The sequence below is a fragment of the Drosophila novamexicana genome, unplaced genomic scaffold (genome assembly GCF_003285875.2).
Source record: "Drosophila novamexicana strain 15010-1031.04,08,12 unplaced genomic scaffold, DnovRS2.1 tig00000512-arrow-arrow-pilon, whole genome shotgun sequence".
In the NCBI taxonomy this organism is placed as follows: Eukaryota; Metazoa; Arthropoda; class Insecta; order Diptera; family Drosophilidae; genus Drosophila; species Drosophila novamexicana.
In genome coordinates this window covers 682,438-705,244 of record NW_020824809.1, presented here as the reverse complement: position 1 = coordinate 705,244, position 22,807 = coordinate 682,438, and the positions used below count along the sequence as shown (strand labels likewise).

The 22,807-nt window shown below is 40.4% G+C and overlaps 1 protein-coding gene across 1 annotated transcript; it reads right to left on the bottom strand.

Annotated features, from left to right (window-relative positions):
- Positions 1-9: 9 nt before the first annotated feature.
- LOC115761933 (DNA-binding protein RFX2) lies at positions 10-20,691 on the bottom strand. The gene is made up of 12 exons (XM_030703963.1): positions 20,242-20,691; positions 14,657-15,163; positions 14,241-14,580; positions 4,953-5,031; positions 4,680-4,893; positions 4,449-4,616; positions 3,866-4,306; positions 3,493-3,795; positions 2,615-2,929; positions 2,173-2,541; positions 311-2,112; positions 10-213 (listed from the first exon to the last, which is right to left on the bottom strand). Exons 2-11 carry the CDS (start codon positions 14,906-14,908, stop codon positions 1,951-1,953), a joined length of 2,643 nt encoding a protein of 880 aa, XP_030559823.1. The 5' UTR covers positions 14,909-15,163; positions 20,242-20,691; the 3' UTR covers positions 10-213; positions 311-1,950.
- Between the last annotated feature and the right edge of the window lie 2,116 nt (positions 20,692-22,807).

The window sequence follows — 22,807 nt, the reverse complement described above, 5'->3', positions numbered from 1 at the left end:
TACTATTTACAACTTTATTTAAACGACTAAAATTATGAAAAAGGGAAGAAGCACAGCCTCTGCGTATGGTGCATGTTCTTGCATACGTATACATAACATGTATTCGGAATGTTTCTTATGGCATCTGGGCGGTAGGTAAATAGTGGTACACGGCATCTCCGAATCAGGCAGTTCCAACTAAAGGAGATGTCACTTGCTTCCTTAAAAAACAGACTGCAGTAAGGTATTTATTATTATATTATATATATTATATAATGGTCCGGAATGCATGTAGTAAGATGGTTAAAAATATCAGAATACAATTACATACATTACATTTATACATACAGCGCAAGTATAAAAGGTTAGCACACCATTCGATAGAAATAAATACGTTTATTTACTTTTAAGACATCTTTATTTCACATTTATAAATAGGTAGATTTGATTTGAATTGATATTCCATTTTGTTTTCGTTTCATTTAGGTTTTGCTTTTGCAACCAATAAAGCTCAAGATTTCAGCTTAGTATTTGCAGATTGAGCAATAAGTTTTGTATAATTTCTTTTGTTTCGAACAATTTTGCTTGGAAAGCAATCGTAAAGCCTACTGGTCCGATTTCGCGTCTATATTAAAACTGTACCACAAAATCGGGCAGCAATACAGCTTGTGTAAACTTAATGACGTTGAGTTTTTTTATTGCGCAATGATATCGTAAAACTCAGTTCTTAAAGATAGGTCATACAACAATATTGGGAAACACACAGATTTAAAATTTTGAGAGCATTAGCACAATAGGAATAATATACTGACTTATATATTGACAGTTATATAAGACTTCACTTTGATTGGTTGTGATTTAATTTTTTACAATTCGGACCTTGCCGTATGCAAAATGTTCTTGTTTTCTCGTTTGCAAGAGATATTCCTTCTAAGACTAGATTTCTTTGAGTTTCTTACATTGTATCTCCTGCGTTTAGCTTATTCTAGTTGAATGGCTTACAAAAGGTTTTCTTGCTAGAATAAATACCTAAAATGGCATAAAATACTTTCTTGGGTGCCTCTGTTAAAATATTTCTCTGTACTTGTTGCTTTGTATATGCTTCAGGAATTACCATACAAATGTTCAGTTGCAGTTTAAATATATCTATACATATATATGTATATAAGTGTGTGTGTGTGTTTATTTATTTTTCAGATACAAACACATGTACGTAGGTATGCAGTAAAATGTATGGTTTTTAAAAATTGAGTGTTCATATTTGCACATTTAAGGCCTGTAGTTTACTTAACTTAGTTTTCCATTGAGCAAGCCGTTCCAGCCAGATTTTTTTGCTTCCTTAACTAATCTATACAGTTCTGCAATCAGTGCATATGGTAGATGTGTTTTTGTGCGTACCTTCACATGCAAATGCAAATGGGGGTGTGTGCTTTTTCGTTGTGCATGTATGCGCCGAGCACTATGCTGTACAATTTTCGTTGAAACCAGACAAAACTGATGTGACAAATAGCTTTTCTTAAAGTTAAACACAAGTATCATAGTTTAGTTAGAGGCTAAGTTCACAAATACTAATGCACATGTACTTAAACTAAAGTGTATCCCATTAATACATAATCAGATCAGACAAGGCCAACGCTGCAAGGGCGTGACTAGCTTGCTGCTTGGACGGTTCCTTACTTGAATGTGGGGGCAATTCTTTAAATATATAATAATATTTAATCTGCTTGCATATAGACAAACATACAAATGCCTAAAAGCTAACTGATTATGTTTACAGTTGAGAAGAACTTAATCTACAACCTAATACACGAATACATAGACACATCTTTGACTTTTAAATGCACAGTTGAAACGGACCTTTTGAATGGGGGATCGATTTGGTATAGCCAAATAATTTCAGTTAACATAAATTCTATGATTACTCGATACATACAAAGCCAGGCTATTCGCCTGTGTTGCACTGCATACCACTCATTCCTGCTTCAGACGCTTGGCTTCGTTGCCTGCGCTAGTGGCACTTGCAGCAGCAGCTAATGGACCAGCTCCACTGACCGAGCTAGCCGTTGTTTGTTGTTCCCCATCGCTGGTTATGTAGGCGAACTGACACTCGAATTCAAAGTCCATTTCTTTCTTCTGATCAAAGGTTGACAGTTAATAGATGGCACTCTCGTTAGTAGGTGCTTTGGTGCTTACCATGCGCTCACAAATGACCGCTATGGCCGTCTTCTGCTGCGCCTCGGCTATCTTGTGCTCCACCAGATAGAACATGTATTCATCGAACAGCAGGCGTATTAGGTGAAAGCTGCCGAAGCTCGATGCGGACCGCAGTGTCAAGTCTCTTATGATCATGGAGCTGTAGAAGCTCCATTTAAGCAGAAACTGACGTGCGGCTCGCGCGTAACTTGGCTTGCCTGTGTACTCCTCCATCGCGGATTCGACGACAAGCTGCAGCCAGCTGGCCCACTGCTCTAATGAGCTTTGCTGCTGCAGTGCCGCCTTGAAATCGTTCTCCAGACGCTGAACCACAGCTGGTGCACATTGGCTTACCCAGGCGGCTTGCTCCTGTAACATAGTTAATTTACGTTTTTGTTTAAGTTACAACCATTGACACATCAACTACTTTTAATCGACGCACCTGTACATTGTGAAAGTCCACGCGATTAAGATCGTTTAGCATTTGGGATATCTGCGCACCGTTCTGAAGCACAGCCCGTGCCGCCTGTGCCAGATGATTAAGAGATGTGTAGCGACGCAGTGTCTGGCAAAATGCCGAAACAGCGCTGGTCTTGATCTGCGAAAGCTGCTCCGGCACGCCCAGCATACTTTCGCACAGCCACAGCTCCAGGTTTTTTGCAAAGTTGCGAATTGCTTGTGTGAGTGCATTGGGTATCGAGCGGAGTACATCCGGTATTATTACGTCCACTGTATTCTGGTAGAACTGATAGTCCACCTGTTAGTAAGATTGGATTCAAAAATCATTTAATACTTTTTATATAAACGGTTATAAAAATATCGCAGTATCAAATTATATAGCTATCGTTTTATGGCAAGAAAAATCCGCCGAAAATTAATCTCTTGTATCAAAATTTTTTTCAAGATATCTTGTTTGTTGTGTTATTTTTTATATAAGCCTAAACCTATCAATATCGAACCACTTCATCAGATTATTAACTATGCTCATTGCATATTTGCAACATCTGTTAACATCGGACTACCATATTATATAGCTACCATTAAACGATCTACCGAAAATTAAAAACTGTTTTGCCAAAATATCTCGGCCATACCATACCATGCATTGTAATTGTCAGAGATGCCTCCTTTTATACGTCATACATTTCTGGACAAAGTTATAATACAATCTACAAGCTTAATAAGCTTAAATACTAAATCATAATTAGCTATTCCCGTTGATAACCACCTCGGCTATACTATGTCTGGTTTCTATATTCAGTTGTTCTAATAGAATTTACAGTGAACACATTCATAATTCGAGGCATTCACCGTACTCACCTCGCGAACAAACTTTTGCACTTCTGCGCAGTGGCACAACAGATACAGCTTTGTCTTGCTCAAGTACTTCTCCTCCTCGCACTCGTCCAGATTGTTGTTGTCCGAGGTGCGCCAAAAGTCACGCAGCAAAAATTCGACTGTGCCAAACTCCAGATTGAGCACAGCATCCAGAAATGATTCGCAGTGCTCACGGTACAGGGCACGGAACGTGTCCACATCATCCAGGGTGAGTTCAGTGTGAAAGCTGTGGTTCAGTTCGATGGGCGGAAAGACTGGCATTGCGCCAGCACCGTCGCCAATGTACTACAAGCGAGATGAACATGAAGAATGAGTAATGCTTAGAATCGGATTTGAGAATTCACGCATTGCCTACCTGTATGCACGCCTCGTAGGTTTCCGGCTTGAAATTGTGCTTCTTGGCGCCAGCATTGCGCTGGCCAGAAGACGAGGTCATTCCATTGCTACCATTTGAGCTGACCAGTTGGCTGGCGTTGCTGCTGCTGACGTTGGCGATGGCTCCATTGCCAGGCGGGGTGCCATAGCCCTGCAGCGATTTATCCTCCATGGACTGATGGATTAGTAGCGATCCGGGCTTGATGCGAATGCCATAATAGTGGTACTTTGAGTTTCCGCGTGTGCCCAGGCGACGTGTGCGCAGACCGGAGAACACAGAGCGTATCAGCTTGCCGAAGCTGGCTGCATTCACCGGTTCCAGCTTCTGCTCGTTGCAGTGCTGCATGTAGTGGTTATACAGCGTAGAGCGTGGCAGACTGACTCCATCGGCCGTCTCGTAGTTGCGCGATAGCCACTTAATCTACAAGCGTGCGAGAGAGATGTTAGCAACGCTGCTACTGCTATTGCTGCCGAAGCCGCTGCCAGTGCTGCTGCTCTTGGGCAGAGTATGTCGGACCCACCATGCTCTTACTCATGCCAAAAACAGATCCCCTACTACTCACCGTTGCCGAGGCAATTTTGTTGCTGGTGGCCATGGCGCTCTGGTCACTATCGGGCGACGCCCCATCGACCCCGTTGCCGATGCTGCCGCCGCTGGCTGAATTGGTGGTTGTTGTGGAGGTGGGCGTTTGCGGTGTGCTCTGCGCCTCCTGTATGTAGGATACCTCATGCTACATTGAAGCCAAATGGTAAGTCCATGTCACCGGCTCACTGAACTCTCGTTTTTTACTCACCGTCAGGCTGTGCGGTGAGTCCCGGCTGTGTGATTGCGAGGACCCATTCAACAACAGGGTATCGTCCACTGGAACCAGGTACGGCAGCGTCGTGGAGTGTGCATTCGCTGTGCTCCCTGCCGTAGTGGTTGTATAGTTACCGGTGGCTGCCGAGGTTGAGTAGTATGTCTGGCCATTGCTCTGGTAGTCGCCCACCGGACAGAACGGATACGTCCTGTGGACAGGACAACATATTAAACAGTGAGGCCATGCTGCCCATGCTGATGAACTTACATTTGTGTCTGGCTGGAATTACTATGATACAGCTCCGAGTCAACATATTGCACTTGATAGTTTTGATCCTGACCGGAAACTGAAAGGCAACAACACAAATATGAGAAAAACAAACATAAATAAACAAACAGACAATAAATTACTCAGACGATACAAAATTAAAAGATAAACGATATATTGCATTTTGTTAAAATATTTCCTACTACCCGCGCTTTGAAATTTAAGAACAACCGTCTATACGATATTTTTGCATCACACAGTTCTGATAATTTCGATCTAAAAATATTGCATTATGCAAATGACTGTTTAAACATAAAAGCTTGCAATTTATATGCGTATTCAATACAAAGAAAAGTGTCTATTTGAGCTTGCCTTGAGTTTAATTTGCAAATCAAAACTTTTTGCAGCATACCTTTTGGAGCAAGCTACAATATGTTAAATCTTGGACGAACTTAAAAATGTGTTACACGTATTTAGCAATTTGAGACGGGAAAAGGAAAAAAATTAAAATACAGCTGATTGATTTAATATACATTTCTGGCACAATATAAGTTTTGTCTGGTGCTTGTAAAACCAGATAACTCAAATGTGTAAATGCATGTAAACAGGTAGAAGGAGGCATCTCAGACCGCATAAAGTGTATATATATACTACCTAATATCGAGAGCTGAATCGATCTAGCCAGCTCCGTCTATATATCTGTATGTCTACCCCGGAGGTCAAAGAGCTAAATTCTTGCAGCACGATTCTTTTAGCTCATCGAAATGAATAAGAATCGATATCCAAATCCTGTTTTTCAAACCTATCTCGGAGCTTTAAAGAAACACCAAATTTGGTATGTACACTCTTGTATAGAATACACAGATACAGAATATTTAACCCTTTGCATACCTTTCCTCGTTCCTCGCAAAATTGAAAAAAACACATTTTTGGAGTTTATATTCTCAGGTTTTGGTATTTACACCCACTTAAGTGCTTTATATGTAAATTATATAAAGATTGGACAAAACATACCTAATTTTAATAAGAATTTCCTATAGCCTAAGTTGAAAGCTGGTTCGTGTGTGTTTATGTGTGTCTTTCTGTTTGTATGTATAGAAGAAGCAGGAATGTTTGTGTCACAGCAGATTGGCATCTGCAGATCGTGCATTCCCGGCTAAAGCACGTCTAATTTTTGTACTCCATTTAAAATACTTAATATTTCTGTGCAATTGTATGTAACAGGCAAAAAAAAACCCCGTGAGTATATATATTCTTGATCAGGATGACAAGCTGAGTCGATAAAGCCATGACCCTCTGCCCATCTCTTAATACAATATTTTTTCCCATTTTCATAATGTCGATCAAAACCGATTTTGAGACATGCTTCTTTAAACGTCACTCGTGTAATATATTAAGATCAGAAATATTTTTCGGGTCCCTCCCCCAGTTCCCTGCAAAGTTAGAATTAACTAATTTTTAAAGGCAGAGCCTCGCGAATTGGAACATACACACAGTTTAGGGTCATATTTGGCACTGAAAATTCAGTAATAATCGGACTATAAAAACCGAAGCTAGTATGGGATGCGAGCTATAATAAACTTGTCACTGAGTTAAGGTTATCTCGTAAAAAGGCACTGTGTGTCAAGTGATGTTTTTATACCCTGAACCCATTAAAAATGGGTATTTGTACAAAATCTAAATGTATGTAACAGGCAGAAGGAAGCATCTCCGACCCCATTAAGTATATATATTCTTGATCAGCACCAATAGCCGAGTCGATCTAGCCATGTCCCTCTGTCTGTCTCACCGTCTGTCCGTATGTATGAACGCAAGGATCTCAGAACCTGTAAGAGCTAGAGACTTGAAATTTAAGATGTAGGTGCTCCTAGTGCCTGCGCAGATCGAGTTTATTTCCGATAATCGATAACCTACTCTGTTTTCAAGCAGTCGATAAAAATCTATATCGATATCCTGTCTTTTGGGCAATTTTGGTAGCTAGAGTCACCAAACTTGACATATAGCTTCTAAAATAGAATATATATATTCATTTCATGTTGGAAGAAGAGGGTTAAGATTATCCCCTAGTCGGGAGCTCCCGACTAGAACCTCTTACTTGTTTATAATTCGATAAATATTTAATGGGAATAGCAATTTTTGCATTTTAGTTTTAGTTACAAACTAACTTATAAATAGTACTAATTCATAGAGAGTTGTTCCAAAAGTGTTTCTCGGTTTCAACAGTTATCCAAAAACGAGGTCACTTGAAAAGCCATCTACCAAAGGCCACCATTAGAAATAAATATTGAAATTTAAATATATTTATACTGATCTATCAGTATATGATCTTATATTGAGGAAACAGAGAGAAAGAAGAAAATCGGAAGTCCATTAGGAAATGTTGATATTCACTTTCTGTTTCACATAAAATCATATGATTTTTTCTACACGGTTAGTCAACTATTAAATAGAGTTTGAAAAAATAAATAGTTGATATTATTTTTAAACATTGTCAGACTATGTTTTATTTGCACAAATATCAGAAAAATGTGATGTTAGATAACATTTCACTGAACTGTCAATGTCCACTTTTTATCAAGTCAGCGACTTCTTCGGATAGACCGATATATGAGGATATGTCTGACAGCCGTTTAACTCCATTTAATTGAAAGTTTACAACATGGCCAATGATGCATGAGTAAGACACTTGACACTTTTGTTTGATGGCCCAAAGTTGGCACACATAAACACAAGCACACACTCACTAACACCCCGCACTCACACTCACGACGGAGAGTGTAAACAGAGCGTCAATTAAAAGCCATTGATAGGATTCGAACTGAAATTGTTGGCTATGCAAAATATTTACCACCGCAATAGGACAAATTGTTGTGACGTCGGTGGTGGTGGTGGTGATACATTGCTGTAGTTGCTGCTGAGCTTGAGGATGTCGCGGAGGAGGCGGCAGCGGCACCAATTGCCGTACAGCTGCTGTAGTTAACAGCACTGGCGGTGGCCACAAACGTCTGGTGGTGATGGTGATGATGATGATGGTGCAGCTGCAACTGCAACTGGGCGGCTGGCAGCGGCGCTAGTGTAGTTGCTGTCGCCGCCACTGGTAACTGTTGCTGGTGCTGATGCTGCGGCAGCAACTGGTGGTGATGTTGAGCTAGTGGCTGCTGCTGTTGCTGTTGTTGCTGATGGTGGTGCTGTGGCTGCAGCTTACAGCGGCACTTCTCCAGGAGATTCGTGTAGGCGGCAGCGGCAGCAGTGATCGGCGGCGGTGGCGTGATATCCAACTCGGGAAGATGATGGTATTGGGGCTGGTGCTGGTGCTGGTGCGGGCTCTGATGCTGTTGCTGCTGATGATGATGATGGTGCAGGTGTTTTTGCTGTTGGTGACGCGTCTGGCAGTCGAAGTCGAATCGCGAATGCATTCGTTTAGTTTTAATTCTCGAGTGGGCAGCTCGCAAATGAGTAAAGTGAGGCGCCAAAGTTGGTACGTGTGTTACGGGTCCCTGAACAGCTGCTGCAGCAGTCACATGTCCGGAAGCGCAAGCGGCCTGTGCAGATTCCACTGATTGTAAGCCGAGATGTTGTCGCCCGGTTGCTTTGGGCAACTGTTTCACAGTGGCAAGGAAAAGTGAAAGTGAAAATCGGAAAAAGCCCGCACAACTTGCTGCTGCTGTTGCTGCTGTGAACAGTGTGCGGTGGGTGGGCCCCGGGCGATGTAATGGCGGAAATACGACTTGGCAACGTTGTGACGTAGCAACGGAGCAAGAGCAACCAGAACGTATGCACGGTAGAATTACAACTGAACTCAAAATCAAATGTTATCCTAGCAATATGCCTCCGAAAAATAATGATGACGACGGCGATGACGGCGGCGGCGCAGCAACGAATTAAATTACAGCGGTGGTGGTGGTGGTGTTGTCCTCGGTGGCTCCGTGGATGGGTGGGTGCTTGGTTTGATGCTGCGTTGTTATGATTTGTGCCTGCCCGCCCACAGCTACCCCTGGCAGCAGGCAACGTAGTCGCCGTAGCAAATAATCCAACCCAAACCCTTAGCCTTCGGGATTGGAGCCAGAGCTGGAGACGGCAGTGGCAGCGTTTTATTTTTCAAGCGGCGCCAGCTAATTCCGGGCTCAAAGTCGCATTTTCTGGGATCTGAACAAGTGTCGAGAGCAGCCCAAAGATGCTGCTAGTGCAAGTGAGACAGCAACTGCTAGCAGGCAGTACGGCATGTGGCAACGTCGGCGTCAAGGCAACGCAGCCAATCATTCGGGCGCAGAGCTGCCACCATCTGCCTACCCTGTCGCAGCCGCACAGCCTGGTGGTTGCTAGGACATCAACGACTCTCTCTCTCACTTACTCTCACGCACACACTCACAAGCACACACACACACAAGTGCAGTTACACGCTTTCTCAACAACCCCCAGCGGATGCTGCATGCCCTGGCGCTGGCCAACCAAAACGTTTGCTGCCGGCACGCGCTTTTCTTCGCCGTGGATGGGGACAGTAGGTGGGCTGTTGGGTGGGCTGTTGTTGAAGATAACACATATGCCTGCCACTTTGCCACTGCGTGCACGCGTGGTATTTTTCACATATTTTTCTCTCGGCATCGTTGTGTTAATTCAGTCTTTCCTGAATTCAAACAAATATTTCGAATATTAATTCTGGTCTTTTATGAAATGCACACGCGGCCAGTTGTACTCAGTGGGTGTCCATTGCAGCTGTTTGAATGTGGATCTGTGGACACTAGCATGGGCATGGGCACATGTTTAGGTATGAAGCCTCAGGTACATTGACTCTTTTCGACTTCAAACTTTAAAAGCTTATTAGACATTTCTGGGCTTAGCAAGGCAACAAAGTCTAATGAAAAGTAACTCTGTGGTATATTTTTGATCGTGCAGAATCCTATTCAGAGCGATAAAAAGCCATAATTCAATTTGACCAATCAACATGCTTCTGGTTACCATGTTTTAGACATTCCGACCTAATAATTTAACTATATCTGTAGTCTGTAGATTTTTGTGTGTTAACGTTGTCCTCGAAACTAAGAACAGACTATTTCACATCTTACAGTCCACATATACAGAAGATACAGATCAGAGAAGATTTAAGATAGCAGCCTTATATAACTAATTTCAATTGAAATCTATACTATACAAATTTGGTAAAATAGTAAATCACAGATCCTACATTGAGTAAGGATTCTATTGACTTGAGCTATCTTTTTAACTGCATTTCTGTGTAAACGTGTCGATCCCAGTGACTAATCTTTAGAGACTATATTGCAGGGGTTTGTCTTCTTTGATTTCGTTGATCTTAATCAAAGTATAATGCCCTTGCAGAGGGTATTATAATTATGTAACGACCCCATAAAGAATATATATTCTTGATTAGTATCAACAGCCGAGTCGATATAGACATGGCCGTCTGTCGGTCTGTCTGTTTCTAAGCGAACTAGTCTCTCAGTTTTAAAGTCATCGTCATCAGACTTTGTAGAAGTCCCTCTTTCTGTTGCACGCAGTACATATGTCGGAACCAGCTGGATCGGACCATTATATTATATAGCTGCGGTAGGAACGATCGGTCGAAAAGTAGGTTCTTGCATGAACAACTTTTTTGTTTATTAAGATATCTTGACCAAGCTCGGCATATATAACTTTCACTATGGTCCCTACATTTATACAAAATCCTTTTTACATCGGACTACTATATCATATAGCTGCCACAGGAACGATCGGTCGAAAAGGAGGTTCTTGCATGGAAAACTTTTTGTTTTTCAAGATATCTAAGCCCAACTCGGCATTAACTATTTTCCCAGAGCTTCTTAGATAACTGGCAAAGCACTATGAGCATCCCCATAAAGTATATCTATTCTATTAGTAAACATGTTTATGTAATATTCGCATATACTTTGTTAATAATAAAAGTGGATTGGCCAGATCCACATCCTTTTGACAACAAGATAACAAAAAAAAATATGCTTTATTAATATTAAAACTCTCCTGTGCATTCCATGGAAATTAGTAAACTTTCTATATGCTTGCAAATGAGAATTCATTGCCAGGATAGCCGACAAGTGCAGGGCGCCTCATCCCTAACAATTGTTGTGCTTTGCTCACAGTTTATCCGTGCATCTGCTGCAGTCGAATCAACAACAACAAATTAACCTTTTGTAAACAGACTGCACCTTGCTTAGAAAGGGGTCTGGCACATTGAATTCAGAACGCTTTATACAGCTTCAAACGTTGCCTTCGATTCGGCCCTTAGATAGCACAGAATTCTATATGAAGTGCGATTTGCCTTTGAAAATGATTGCGATCTAGCAAACTTTGCTGTTTACCCAATTTAAAGAAGCCCGGCATATGCTGATTTTCCCGGACAGTCTAACAGCTAACGTACAACCACTTTGGTGCCTTAGTTAAGCTTCTATATAGTTAGCTGGTAAGGATTGAGTTTGCAGCGTTCCATATTTAGTTGTTGCCTTTATTAAATTTTAAGCTTTTTCTGCATCGTCGATTTGATGAGCACCCCACCAAATCGTATCAATTGAAACATTCCCATTATGTGAGAGAGAGGTAAGTTTGAGGACAGCTGAATGGAGCGGGGGCGGCAGATAGTGTTCTCCCTATATAATCTTCGAGTATTGTGTTGAATTTGGGCCGTAGTCCACCTTCAATTGTCAAATATTCCTCATAGTGCGTGGAAGTGAAGCAATACAAAAAGATAGCCGATTATTGGAACGTCGAAGTCTGTATACTCTTTCGCAGTTAAACTATATATGCACTTGTGATATTTTCTGTTATATGCGAATGATTGAAATTACAATGACAGAGTCGACATACCCTTTTAGAGGGCATAAGTAGTATTAATACACAGCGGGCGGTTATTAATGAGTCGCCGCGTGAAGGGTGCTCGCGCTTCTGTCTTCCTGACCCCCTGCTCTGACATCCCATTCCCTTTCTGATTTTCATCCCACCTCAATTTGTTGTGATTACTTGCCGTATTTGTTGTTAGCTCCGCTGGTGGTGGTAATTTGCGCTAATAAAATCAAGTATCATGGGCAAGCAGTTCTAGTTTCCGGCGCCCCCCTCTTTGTGCAGTTCGCTGTTCGCAGCCGCAGTCAGCAGCGCAATCGAAGTCGGCAGCGTGTGATCCTGCCCTATAGATAGTGCTCACCAAGTGTAATCTCGATTAATTCATTGTGTAGCGCTGAAGTGGAATATAATAATTATGTGTACGGGTGTAGGGTATCGCTCCCAATTCACTCCCCTTGAAAACACAGCTGCACTTTGCCACACTTTTCGTTACTTTGTATTGCACGTGCCGCAACTGGTGCCGTGTCCTGTTGTTAAGGCTACCTCTGCACAGGTAGGTCTATCATCCGCAACGGGGTGACTGTTAAGTCTGTGCGTCTATCTGTCTGTCGGTGTCTATCAGTGTATATGTTGGGCTCTTCTTACCCGCTCATCTCTGCTCGTTTCAGTTTTCAAATTAAGTCGCTTTAATTGTGATATCAAGCAAACGTTTAAAATGCACAGGGATTTAGCTGGTTCCATGGCCCTGCCCGCTGCGCCCCTCAGGGACGACATGCTGATCCTGTGATTATGTTTGTTTACAAAGGCGCGACTTTTGCCGTTTGCTGTTTGTTTGCTGGATTTTTTTCGCTTTGATTTCGCACGACTCTGCAAGCGTGAGCGTACGCGATGAACCGCCAGGACTTGCGCGCGGTTTTTCTCGCTCGCCAAAAGCCAGGCCAATTTTCGCTTTTTTAACTATAATAAATATGTATCTGTAACAATTAAAAAATTGGATGCCACTGGAGACAAAAATAATGGCTGACATATATACATATCTGGCATATTATGTTTTTGAAACATGTATGTGCTTGTTTAAGAGGCATTTCCTGGATTTTTTTTTTATTTAATAGGATCTTCTGATTGTTTTGTAAACAATAAACCAATTATGAGATACCAAAAACGCGCTGGACGTTAACAGATCATATACAAACATATATTTTTTTAATATGAGCCGAATCTGATACCAAACCATTTTACCAAAAAGACAGCCCAAGCAGTAATAACAAAACCATTCGTTTACTCAACCATCATTTTGATTTGGTACATACCAATTTTGGGTGGGAGTCAAAACAAGCTCTTTTCTTTGCATATGAAAATTTGTGCATCGTGCAATGTTTAGTCAATCAATGAATAAAAGTTGAATTGTTTCATACAAATTTAGAAAATATATGACAGGCAAAAGTTTTAAAATTAATACTATTAAAGCATAATAGAGTTAGTTTCAAGAACCTGCACTTCAAATATATGAAATCGAACGGCATACATATTTTTATTTTATATATATTTATATTTTTAGAAAACCTTTCCTGCTTTTAATGCTGAACCTTATACAAATAATTTCGGAAAACGGAGTATTTTGTCATATAGAAACTCAATTTACAACTTACAATTACGTATAATAATATATTAATACGATCTTAATTGGATTTGGCTCATATAAAAGCAGCATATTTAAACTAGTAAATGTCCGGTACGGTTAATATATATTGATAAACAATAAAGTTATTCAAACAAGAACCAAATTTCGACTGGTCGTTCCTAAAGAAAACAGGCGGACCTATATGGCTATTGAGGCTGCCCAAGAATATAAATGTATTTTGTGGGGTCGGATATGGCTTTTGCTATCTGTTACACATATAATGACAGAACCATAATACCCTTTACAAGCGAATAAAAAATACAAATTGAACAGTATTCTTCGCTAAATGTGCACAATCAACTTTAGCAAAAAACGGTTGAGTTTCTTTTATAGAGGATGTGTTAAGAATGAACACAACATCAAGAACTCACTAGCGTTGATGTCGTGAGAGAAGTAGAATGAAAGATAATCGAGATTTTGATATTGATGTACAGCTCATAAGTTATGTGAAAGCGAGTTGTTAATAGACTATTTCTAAGTCTATGTCTCAATTTCCATTTATTACAGCTTTTGCGATGGCTATAAACTAAAACATTTTAAAGATTTGAAATTTTGTTGAGACAGCCTAAGTATAGTCATGAATCGGTAATATAACAACAACAGCAGCAATTCAAAGCTGTTTCAGAGTTTGTGAGGGGTGAATATATAGTCCTGTTTGTTATGGACTTGCCTTTTGGCAAGAATTCAAATTTATAACCTACATCTTTATATTCAGAATACATTACTTATGAAATAATGACATTGTGTCATTGGAAAAACGTAAGAAAAACAGACAGTAGAATAATATTGGCTCGACTCACCCGTTACAGTGATGAATGGTGTGCCTTCATCATCCTCGGTAGCCTGCACCACGGTCAATTGGCCATTGGCTACTTGTTGCGCTAGATCGACGCCACTCTTGATGGCACTCAAGCCCGGCAAAGTGTGTATGGTGGTTGTGCTGTTGGTTGTGCCCGTGGCTCCCTGCTCGCTGCTGCTAACATTATTAACGGCATGGATATGGGCGTGAAGGTGCGCTTCCTGGCTCGAGTCACTGGTATCCATGGGCAGCACTACGCGAATGACCTCCAATTGATCGGTGGTCGTTGTGGTGTCATCGCCAATGCCGTCTCTCAGTTTCTTTTGTAAGAGCTGGCAATTCTGAAACAATAACAGAATCAATGAAAGCCATCTTAAAGTTGATTTTATATGAGATGTAGGTAGAAGAGATGGCAACCTGTGTCATGACATCCTCCAAAGTGGCAGCCACAACAACTCCATCCTCGGTGCAGAACTCAAACTCCTCAGCATGAGTTGTCGGTGTTGCGGGTGTCCTCGGCTCTACGGTCAGCACATCGCCAGAAGCTTTAGGCACAAGCTGCTGTTGCTGTTCCTTGGGATCTGTTTGGCTGGCATCTACTGTGGCGGCTTCAACGGCGGCGCTCGTCGTGATGATGAACTGGCGCTGGGTTGCCAAGCGTGTGCTCATTTCATTTGCTTAATGCTCTACAATCTAGGTCTTAATTGTATTTGTAAAATGTATTTATTCTACAAGTCGTTTGGTTAAAGTAAAAGGCCAGAGTTTTGCACTTTCGATGCGAAATTCGTTGACTAGACAGCAGTTGATCTCCTTTTCTCGCTCGCGTCCTCTCTCTTTATCTCTCTCCCTCTCCAACTCTCTCGCTCTCTCGTTGTAAGGCAATTGCGGTACTTAAATGTATTCAGTTACTTAAGTTCCTAACAGCTGCAATGAAAGTAAAAATTTATTGTACTGATTGTAACACTACAAAGCCTAAAATATCGTCGCTAAAATTAGAAACCCAATTTGCCTTCACCCAAAATCAAGTGCCATACAAATGCCTCTTACTATATGATGTGCTATGCATTTGGAATTCTTGTTGTTGTTGCTGTTTTTGTTGATATTCTTTCTCTTGATGGCATTGTAGCTTGCCTACTTGCTTTTGGGGGTTGACTGCTTCTGATGGGGCGTTGCTATGAAATTAAACATTTCACAGGTATTTTCTTCATACTTTGATTTACTCGTCGCTTTGTTCTTCTTTTCGCCTCAAAACAACAACAGCACCAACAACAGCAGCCCGCATTCAGCACAAATTTCTGTTAGCTTTTGTTGTCGAACTGAAAGACGCCATTTTGGTTTGCGCTCGTTTTAGTGGCATCTTTTAGGCGCTAGATATCATTTGTAGCATGCCTTTCAGGTAGGTGGCCGTATGTGTAGGTGGCCTGAACTAATTACACTGTACATAGAGACCTCTTTGATTATTCATTGAATGCAAATGTATATGTATGTGTGTTATTAAAACATACATATACATATGTTCTTCATTGGTATTAACAATTTCAAATATGGCCAAAAGCATTGATATATGTATATATTTTCTCAAGACTCGCTCACTGCCTTATCAAATGCCTAAATAGAATTGAATTATTACATGTAAATAGGTTTTATTATTCATATTCATTCGGGCTGGGTTAAGATTATTCCCAAGTCCAGTAATTTACGTGCTTATATTCATTTTGTTATAAAATATGCATCCGTTTCATTAGTACATCTTCTTATAAGAAGTAGGATATAATGGGACTTTCTCTTTTCCGTTCTAAAGCATACTAAAATATACTCACGAATCACGAATTGTTGATCAGTATAAAAAGCCGAGTCGATATGGCCAAGCAATACATTTGTTTAATCCCATACGAATACTTGGTATAAAATACATTTTTTATGAATTTTATGTTCATTTTCAAAATGTATTGGCATTAACTAGTTTAACTATGCACTTTTGTTAATATTTAACTACTACCATATCATATCGTATGTTCTATAGGTAGAATCGGTCAAATAGGGAGATTTTGTTTTGAAAACTTTATAATTTCAAGATATTTTTACAAAATTCAGCAATTAAGGCGTCCAGTTTTCAGCAAACCCGTCCACAAGGGTATTTAATCTTCGGCGTGCCGAAGACAGCTGCTCTTTTTTGTTTTAACTTTAGCTCCGTGCCAATCATATTCTGTCAAAAGCATTTGCTTATTACACCACACTTATTTATTGCAAATACCTTTATCTAATTGATTTTTGTATATTTTTTGTTGACTTTTATATTTAGATCCGTTATTGCACAAACTGCATTTATGAATTTCTCACTCAAAGTCACGCTCTCTGGCACATCTTTGTGTTTTCCCTTTGGCCCACAGTTGTTCACTGGGCAACCGGTTTAATGTAAATAATATTTGCCGAAACGCCGCTGGCAACGCCAGCCCAGCCAGTGGAGTGTCCAGACAGGAGACGGCAACTAGGAATTTGAGCAGGATTGGGACTGGGAATGCATTGAAGTAGTGATGGAGCTGAGGTAACAGGGCGCCGCCGACAACGACGACCCGGCATACGTCATATAGTCGAACTTGTAGTCCCAGTTGTTGTTTATAAACAATAAACGAAGTCAGCGGCGATTGAGCGTCATTTAACGGGGTGTGCAGGGGTGTGAGGCTGCCCTGGCGGCAAGTTGTGTTGCAAGTAGAGGGTTAATGCGTTGCCCTCCAGGAAGCACAAGGTGCCTGGGCATTAGTATACAAATCAAATAGTAAAACCATGCGGACAAGTTCATAAATTTAACGTGTGAAAAATGTAGCTTGAGAGAAACACAGACACAGACACACACAAACACACAAACACACACACACACACACACACACACACACACACACACACACACACACACTAACACTAATATCGAATCACTAAGGACGCGCCACGGAGAATTATCGATCAAATAAGTTTCGCATTTTTTTGTTGTTTTTCTCGAATTTTTCTTCTTACTTTACCAACCGTTTGCCATATTTCCGTAAGCTTTGGTTCCATTGACTACCTCTGCGGGGGATCTTTCACTTTTCGATACTGTTCTCGTTGTGGCAGTTGTTGTATGTGGTGGTGCTGCCGCTTGCTGTGCTTGCAACGAACGTAAATGTGCAACTACAGCACGAATCATATTCAGGCAGCTATTATTGTCGGGCAGGTGGCCGCTCGAGCTCAAGTGCCAACGGCGGGGCGTAGGGGGTAGTTAATAGCTAATAGAGTTGGTCAATATGCTGCTGCGTTTTTCACTAGTGGTGGTGTGTCTAGAACACACACAATCAGCTGCACAAGCGAGACAGAAATGCGTTTAGGCACGGCCCAAACAACGCTACGCAAATGGCCTGCCAACGAGCACTGCAGTTTCAGGATACTTTTTGGCGCTGAGCCTCTGCTACCCCATTGGAAATGCATTTACGTCAAGGTCCTAAATGCCCAGCGGCAGCTGTGTCGGCGATATAGGAAGAGTTAGTTGGTGGCTCAGCCAGCGTGACGCTTTTACCGAAAAGGTAGCATTTGTTAGGTTCAGTTGAGTTTCGACTGGGTTGCAGGAAGACAGCATATCATCGGCAAGGAAAAATATAACCTATATAGAAAAAAGTTAGGTTTTAAGCAGCTGCCAGTTGTCGCAAATAAATTTGAATATAACAGGAATCGCCATGGATCAGCATCAGAAACTGCTTCCAGTTCTGGTTTCGTTTTTCTATGATAGTTTTGATCAAGTTCGATCTATCTACCAACACATTGACTTAAAGGTTGAACAAACTTCAAATAATAATATATAAGTTAAACCTTAGGTAAGCCACACCTTGCAACTGACTCTAGATCTGCAAAAATTTGCCCTCAGTCCGAAGCTATAACCACTTGAGAATTATAAGCAGCGAAAAATCGAAAGAGCTAGCATAAACAGCCTGTTTAATACTGTGGCCTGTTGGCCACTAAACACATTTGGTCAACAACATTTATCCCTTATACACTAGTCGAAAGTATACTCCCAGAATATGCTTTATAACTAGTTCTAAAAACCTTTTCATGAATGCCGAACTAACTTATTTGTCGACTAGGTAACCGCATTAGCCGAACGCAGTTTACCCTTGAATCACGTGGACCAATATTGGTTCATTGTTATAGATAATAATCAATACCCAGGCATTAATAAAGTCTGTAATGTGTTTGGGCCAATGCTAAAAGAGAGTTCGGATAGATTCGCTAGGGAATAGGCTGCTAGAAACGAAATATACATAGTATTGGATTGAGCTGGACATGTGCAGTGCAGATCAGAGACTCTCTTATCCTCTTCTCTATATAAAGTTGTAAAAGAAATACATAAGCTTCAAAATTCGAAAATAGAGGTACTCGCACCTATTTCATCACTTTCCAATTTAAGAATCAATAATTTTCTAGCGCCTTCTTATATTTTTCACGTGAGCCCATCTATCTTATAACACTCGCAACCAGGAACCGAAAACCATGAGCACCTTCCAGACAGTATGTGTTGGTCCCAGTCCACAATGATTATCAGGCGAAAGTACATACATAGTCTGATTGTCACAAACTCGTTAATGTACCGATGGACTTGTTTATGCAAAGAGTATGACGAAAAGATGTTGAAGCGAATTTTTGTTTTAGCCTGATTCTTGATAGATGAAACAGGTTTCAAAGGAAATAATCATATTTGTGCGTTTGTATCATCGTAAATATTTTTCAATTGTGAAATGCATTTCATTACGTTATTAACGTTTATTTGAGTTTAAGTTAGTTTATCTTTCAGTATGTGCTTCAAAAAATGGCAAAAACATTTTTAGATTAGCTTTGTTGAAATAAAGTTGATATGAATATGTTTCAACTCAATTACGTCAAACAATTTAATTTCGTTTGTAATTTTTAAATATTATCATATGTCATAGGGAAGAATAAGTTACTCGACAACTGTCCCTTGCACTAATTAGTTAAAATTCTACTGCAGCAGTAGGTTAGCTGCAAAAATCGGTTAGGAGAGTTGCCAGAGACGCAGTCAGCATCATGACTGTGGGCAAACTGTGGACAGCAATTTCTTATGCTTACAACTGTTTCTATGGGTATTTAACCGAATATGTTGCAAACTAATTGAAATAGTTAATTGGGAGTTAGCTGAATGGCAACAGGCTTGACCTGTGCAGCTTTGTGTTGCAAATTACCAAGCTCAGATCACAATAAGCATGTCGAAACTATGCTCTTTGATGATGAGCTTGTGTATTGTTGACAGTCATTACAACAGGCATCAGTCGTCAATTGCTCTGACAGGTATTATGGGTGCGTTCGCTTGGCATGTGCCGACCCAGCCCGCCCCCGCGCACCGCCTCACCTTCGGCCCAGGCAGTCAAGCAAAACATGGTGCGGGGCAGTAAAGCGGAAACATGCACCGAGATGCTTGTTTTACACCTGGTGGTCGTTCGGTTCGGAACCGCGCACGTTGTAATGTGCAACCGGCCATGGCAGCCGTAAGAGTCTCGCACACGCCACTTGGATGCGAAGGTGCACGCGGCTAGCTGTGTCATATACATACATGTATACATAAGTATGCGCTGCCTTGCTGCTATAAAATTGTACCTGGATATGGGGGTTGGTTGGTTTGTGTGTCCGAGAAGGACTCGTCTTAATTGCCTTTAAATATGGAGCTTTACAAAACTGTCTTGCGCTGGAAAAGTCGAGGCGTAAGTGAGTTGGTGTAATTTTCTCATTTTCCCGTTCAATGAAAACTCATTTACTGTGCCACAAATGCTCGTAATGCTGGCAAAATGGAAAAAGTTATGTGCTTTTGATCTTTGCTAGCGGCACTTCACGGTTGCTTGAAAGTTTTTCATTTTTTATTTTGCCTTTTTTTTTAGATAAATGTGAAATTTTTCCCACCTGCGAGGGGGCGAATGGACAGAGCGTGGGCTACCTAAATCAGACCAATGGATTTTTCTAGCACTTACCATATCAAATGTGTAGTATCATCGAGGGCTTCTGTCGGTATCCTGGCCGATAATGTGCATTTCAAAAGTAATTTATTTGCACTTTTTGGTCATTTTATTGTAGTTAATTTTAAAGAAATAAAAAGAAAATTTTAATTTCGTTGCCTGTATGTACGATATCCTTCATTTGGTATGAAAATTAGACCGGAAGGAAGTGTGGCGCTCACACACACACACAGAAGATCGACCGAGCTGCGACGTAACTTGTTGTGTTTGGGTTTTTCGTTTCCTTGGCAACAACAGGGGACAACAACAAACAAAGTGTTGGCATTTTATTGACCAAAGGGCGCTATCCAGAACATTACACTATTATCGGCTCAGCTGTTATTGTTGCTAGTTGATGAATATTGCACGTTGGTTTTGTAATTAATTGCCTAATATTATTGCACGGAATTGGTAACTATTGTTAAAATGTGAGTAAAATTGTTTCACTTAACTGTGAACAGCTGACTCGGCATTGTGCAGTGTTGGCAAGCGACCATATCGCAACTGCCATCCGAATACAACTGCTGCTGTCTGGCAACGTGGCAGTGTTGCATGTCTGGTTTTGCCATTCACACTGTTCGCAAACATTTGAATTTGCCGGTTCATTCAAATTAAACATGTGAGCTACAAATATATAATTACTATATGTTTTAGTTAAGGAAAAACTCGTCCAAAATTAAACAAAGTCTCATATTTATTACACTTTTGTTACTCTGGGCTTGTCATCTAACACGATCTATTTATTATATTTGTTTTTTGCGTTACCTCGTAAAAAACGTGATCAATTTACTGCACATTATATACTTGTTAATTAATTTGTTGCGAAGTGCAATTTTAACACTTGACTGGCACAACAGCAACAACAATTACCGGTTCAATAAGGCAATGTCTCCCTAGTTAATGGTAGAATGAATTTACTTGTCTGCAATAATTGAATATGAGTTCACCATATATTCATATTCGTATGCACGTAAATTGTATATACATATAAAGATATGTATCTATATATATGAGTTCCATTTAAATACACACGTTTATATAAGCCAATCAATTATTCCAGACCAGTAATACATGCTACCATTTACTAAGGAGATATATATATATAGATATTTATATATATTTTCTCAATGCTGCTCGTCCAGTTTTGCTCAATTACCCAGCCGGCAGTTTTTGAGTGCTCGCGCACGTGTTGCACATTGACTGACTCGTGGACTCGGGAACATGCGAGCTCCGCCAGCTCAATAGTCGCATAGTCCGGGCATTTGATGTATGCATATTTGAACTTTCCATGCAAAATTGCATTATTTACAGCGATTGTTTTCAATTTTTTTGTTTGTTCACAGCGGTCATTTCAAAAGGTGAGCGGGCTTTTTTATTTACATGTTTAAATTTAGCGCGAATCGCGTTTTCAACAGACTGAGACATTGATAATAATAAGAGGATAAGAATGATAGCACATTTACTCATTGCATATGTCAATAACGATCACTCGGAATGAATGAATTCATGATGGAATTTATCCGTTCTTACATGCCTATTAATCGATATAGAGCTTTAATAGTCCAGATAGCGATTCCATGCGTTCGAGTAGGGATATTTAAAGATAATATATTTAAGAACTTTACAGGAAAGGCACAATTTCAATGAAGAGGTTAATATACTATTCTTTACTGTGAGGAAACATCAGTTTATTATTTTAAAGTCTAATACTTTATGATTTGTGAAGTTGAAGGTTTTTTATCAATACACACTCTATTGCTGATTTGCAAGTAGAGTTCGAGTTGAAGTTTGGATACAAAGAGCTGACTACGACGGGCAATAAAGGGCTGATGGGGGTACAAAAGCCGCTGCTTAAAATCGGAGATAAATTGCGTTAGGAATTGCCTTAAATATAAATATTAACTTTGGATCGATCAGGAGAAGCTCATTCATAGTCTCCAAACCATTTTGCGTATATCTGCTAAAGTGAGTCCAAGCATACGTTTTTCCAAAGAACCTTCAACTTCAGGAGTCAAATTGTATTTTACATAGATATAAATATGCCAAACTGACTTTGAAATCAATCGGTTGAAAACAAAAACCTGAAGAATGATAAAAAAAGCTACACCACGTTTTCGACTTCCATTTTTCAAAGAGCTATAAAAACAAGTTTGAGTACTATCGGATAGTCAACAGAAAAGATTCAAAAATCTTCGTTCTCGAATATTCTACATTTGCAAGTGGGATTTCGCAGTCAATGTGTATTTGGCACAACAAACGCAAGTCGCAGCGCCTCATTTAGACACTGGCAGTTATTTAAGACAGTCCCGATATTTACTCGGGAAACATCTGTAATCACAGTCATCGATGGGTCACGAATAATCTGAAATTTTAAAGTTGAGTTTCTTGACCACACCAAACCCTTACTCGATCACATCTGCTATCCCAAATGAATTCTTAGTAGTTCAATTTAGCTGATTATATTTGCAAAAAATGCCAGCTTCTCTGCCTGGCTGTAGAGTTGGCAAGACCCCAAAACATATTTGTAATTTATTAGCTGTTT

Bases quoted from the DNA above. Each gene is read 5' to 3' on its own strand.
- LOC115761933 (XM_030703963.1), bottom strand. From the start codon at position 14,908: ATGAGCACACGCTTGGCAACCCAGCGCCAGTTCATCATCACGACGAGC. The intron at 3,796-3,865 runs GTAGGCAATGCG...TCTCGCTTGTAG, and splicing joins CCTACGAGGCGTGCATACAG to TACATTGGCGACGGTGCTGG. The intron at 2,113-2,172 runs GTAAGCACCAAA...ACCTTTGATCAG, and splicing joins CGGTCATTTGTGAGCGCATG to AAGAAAGAAATGGACTTTGA.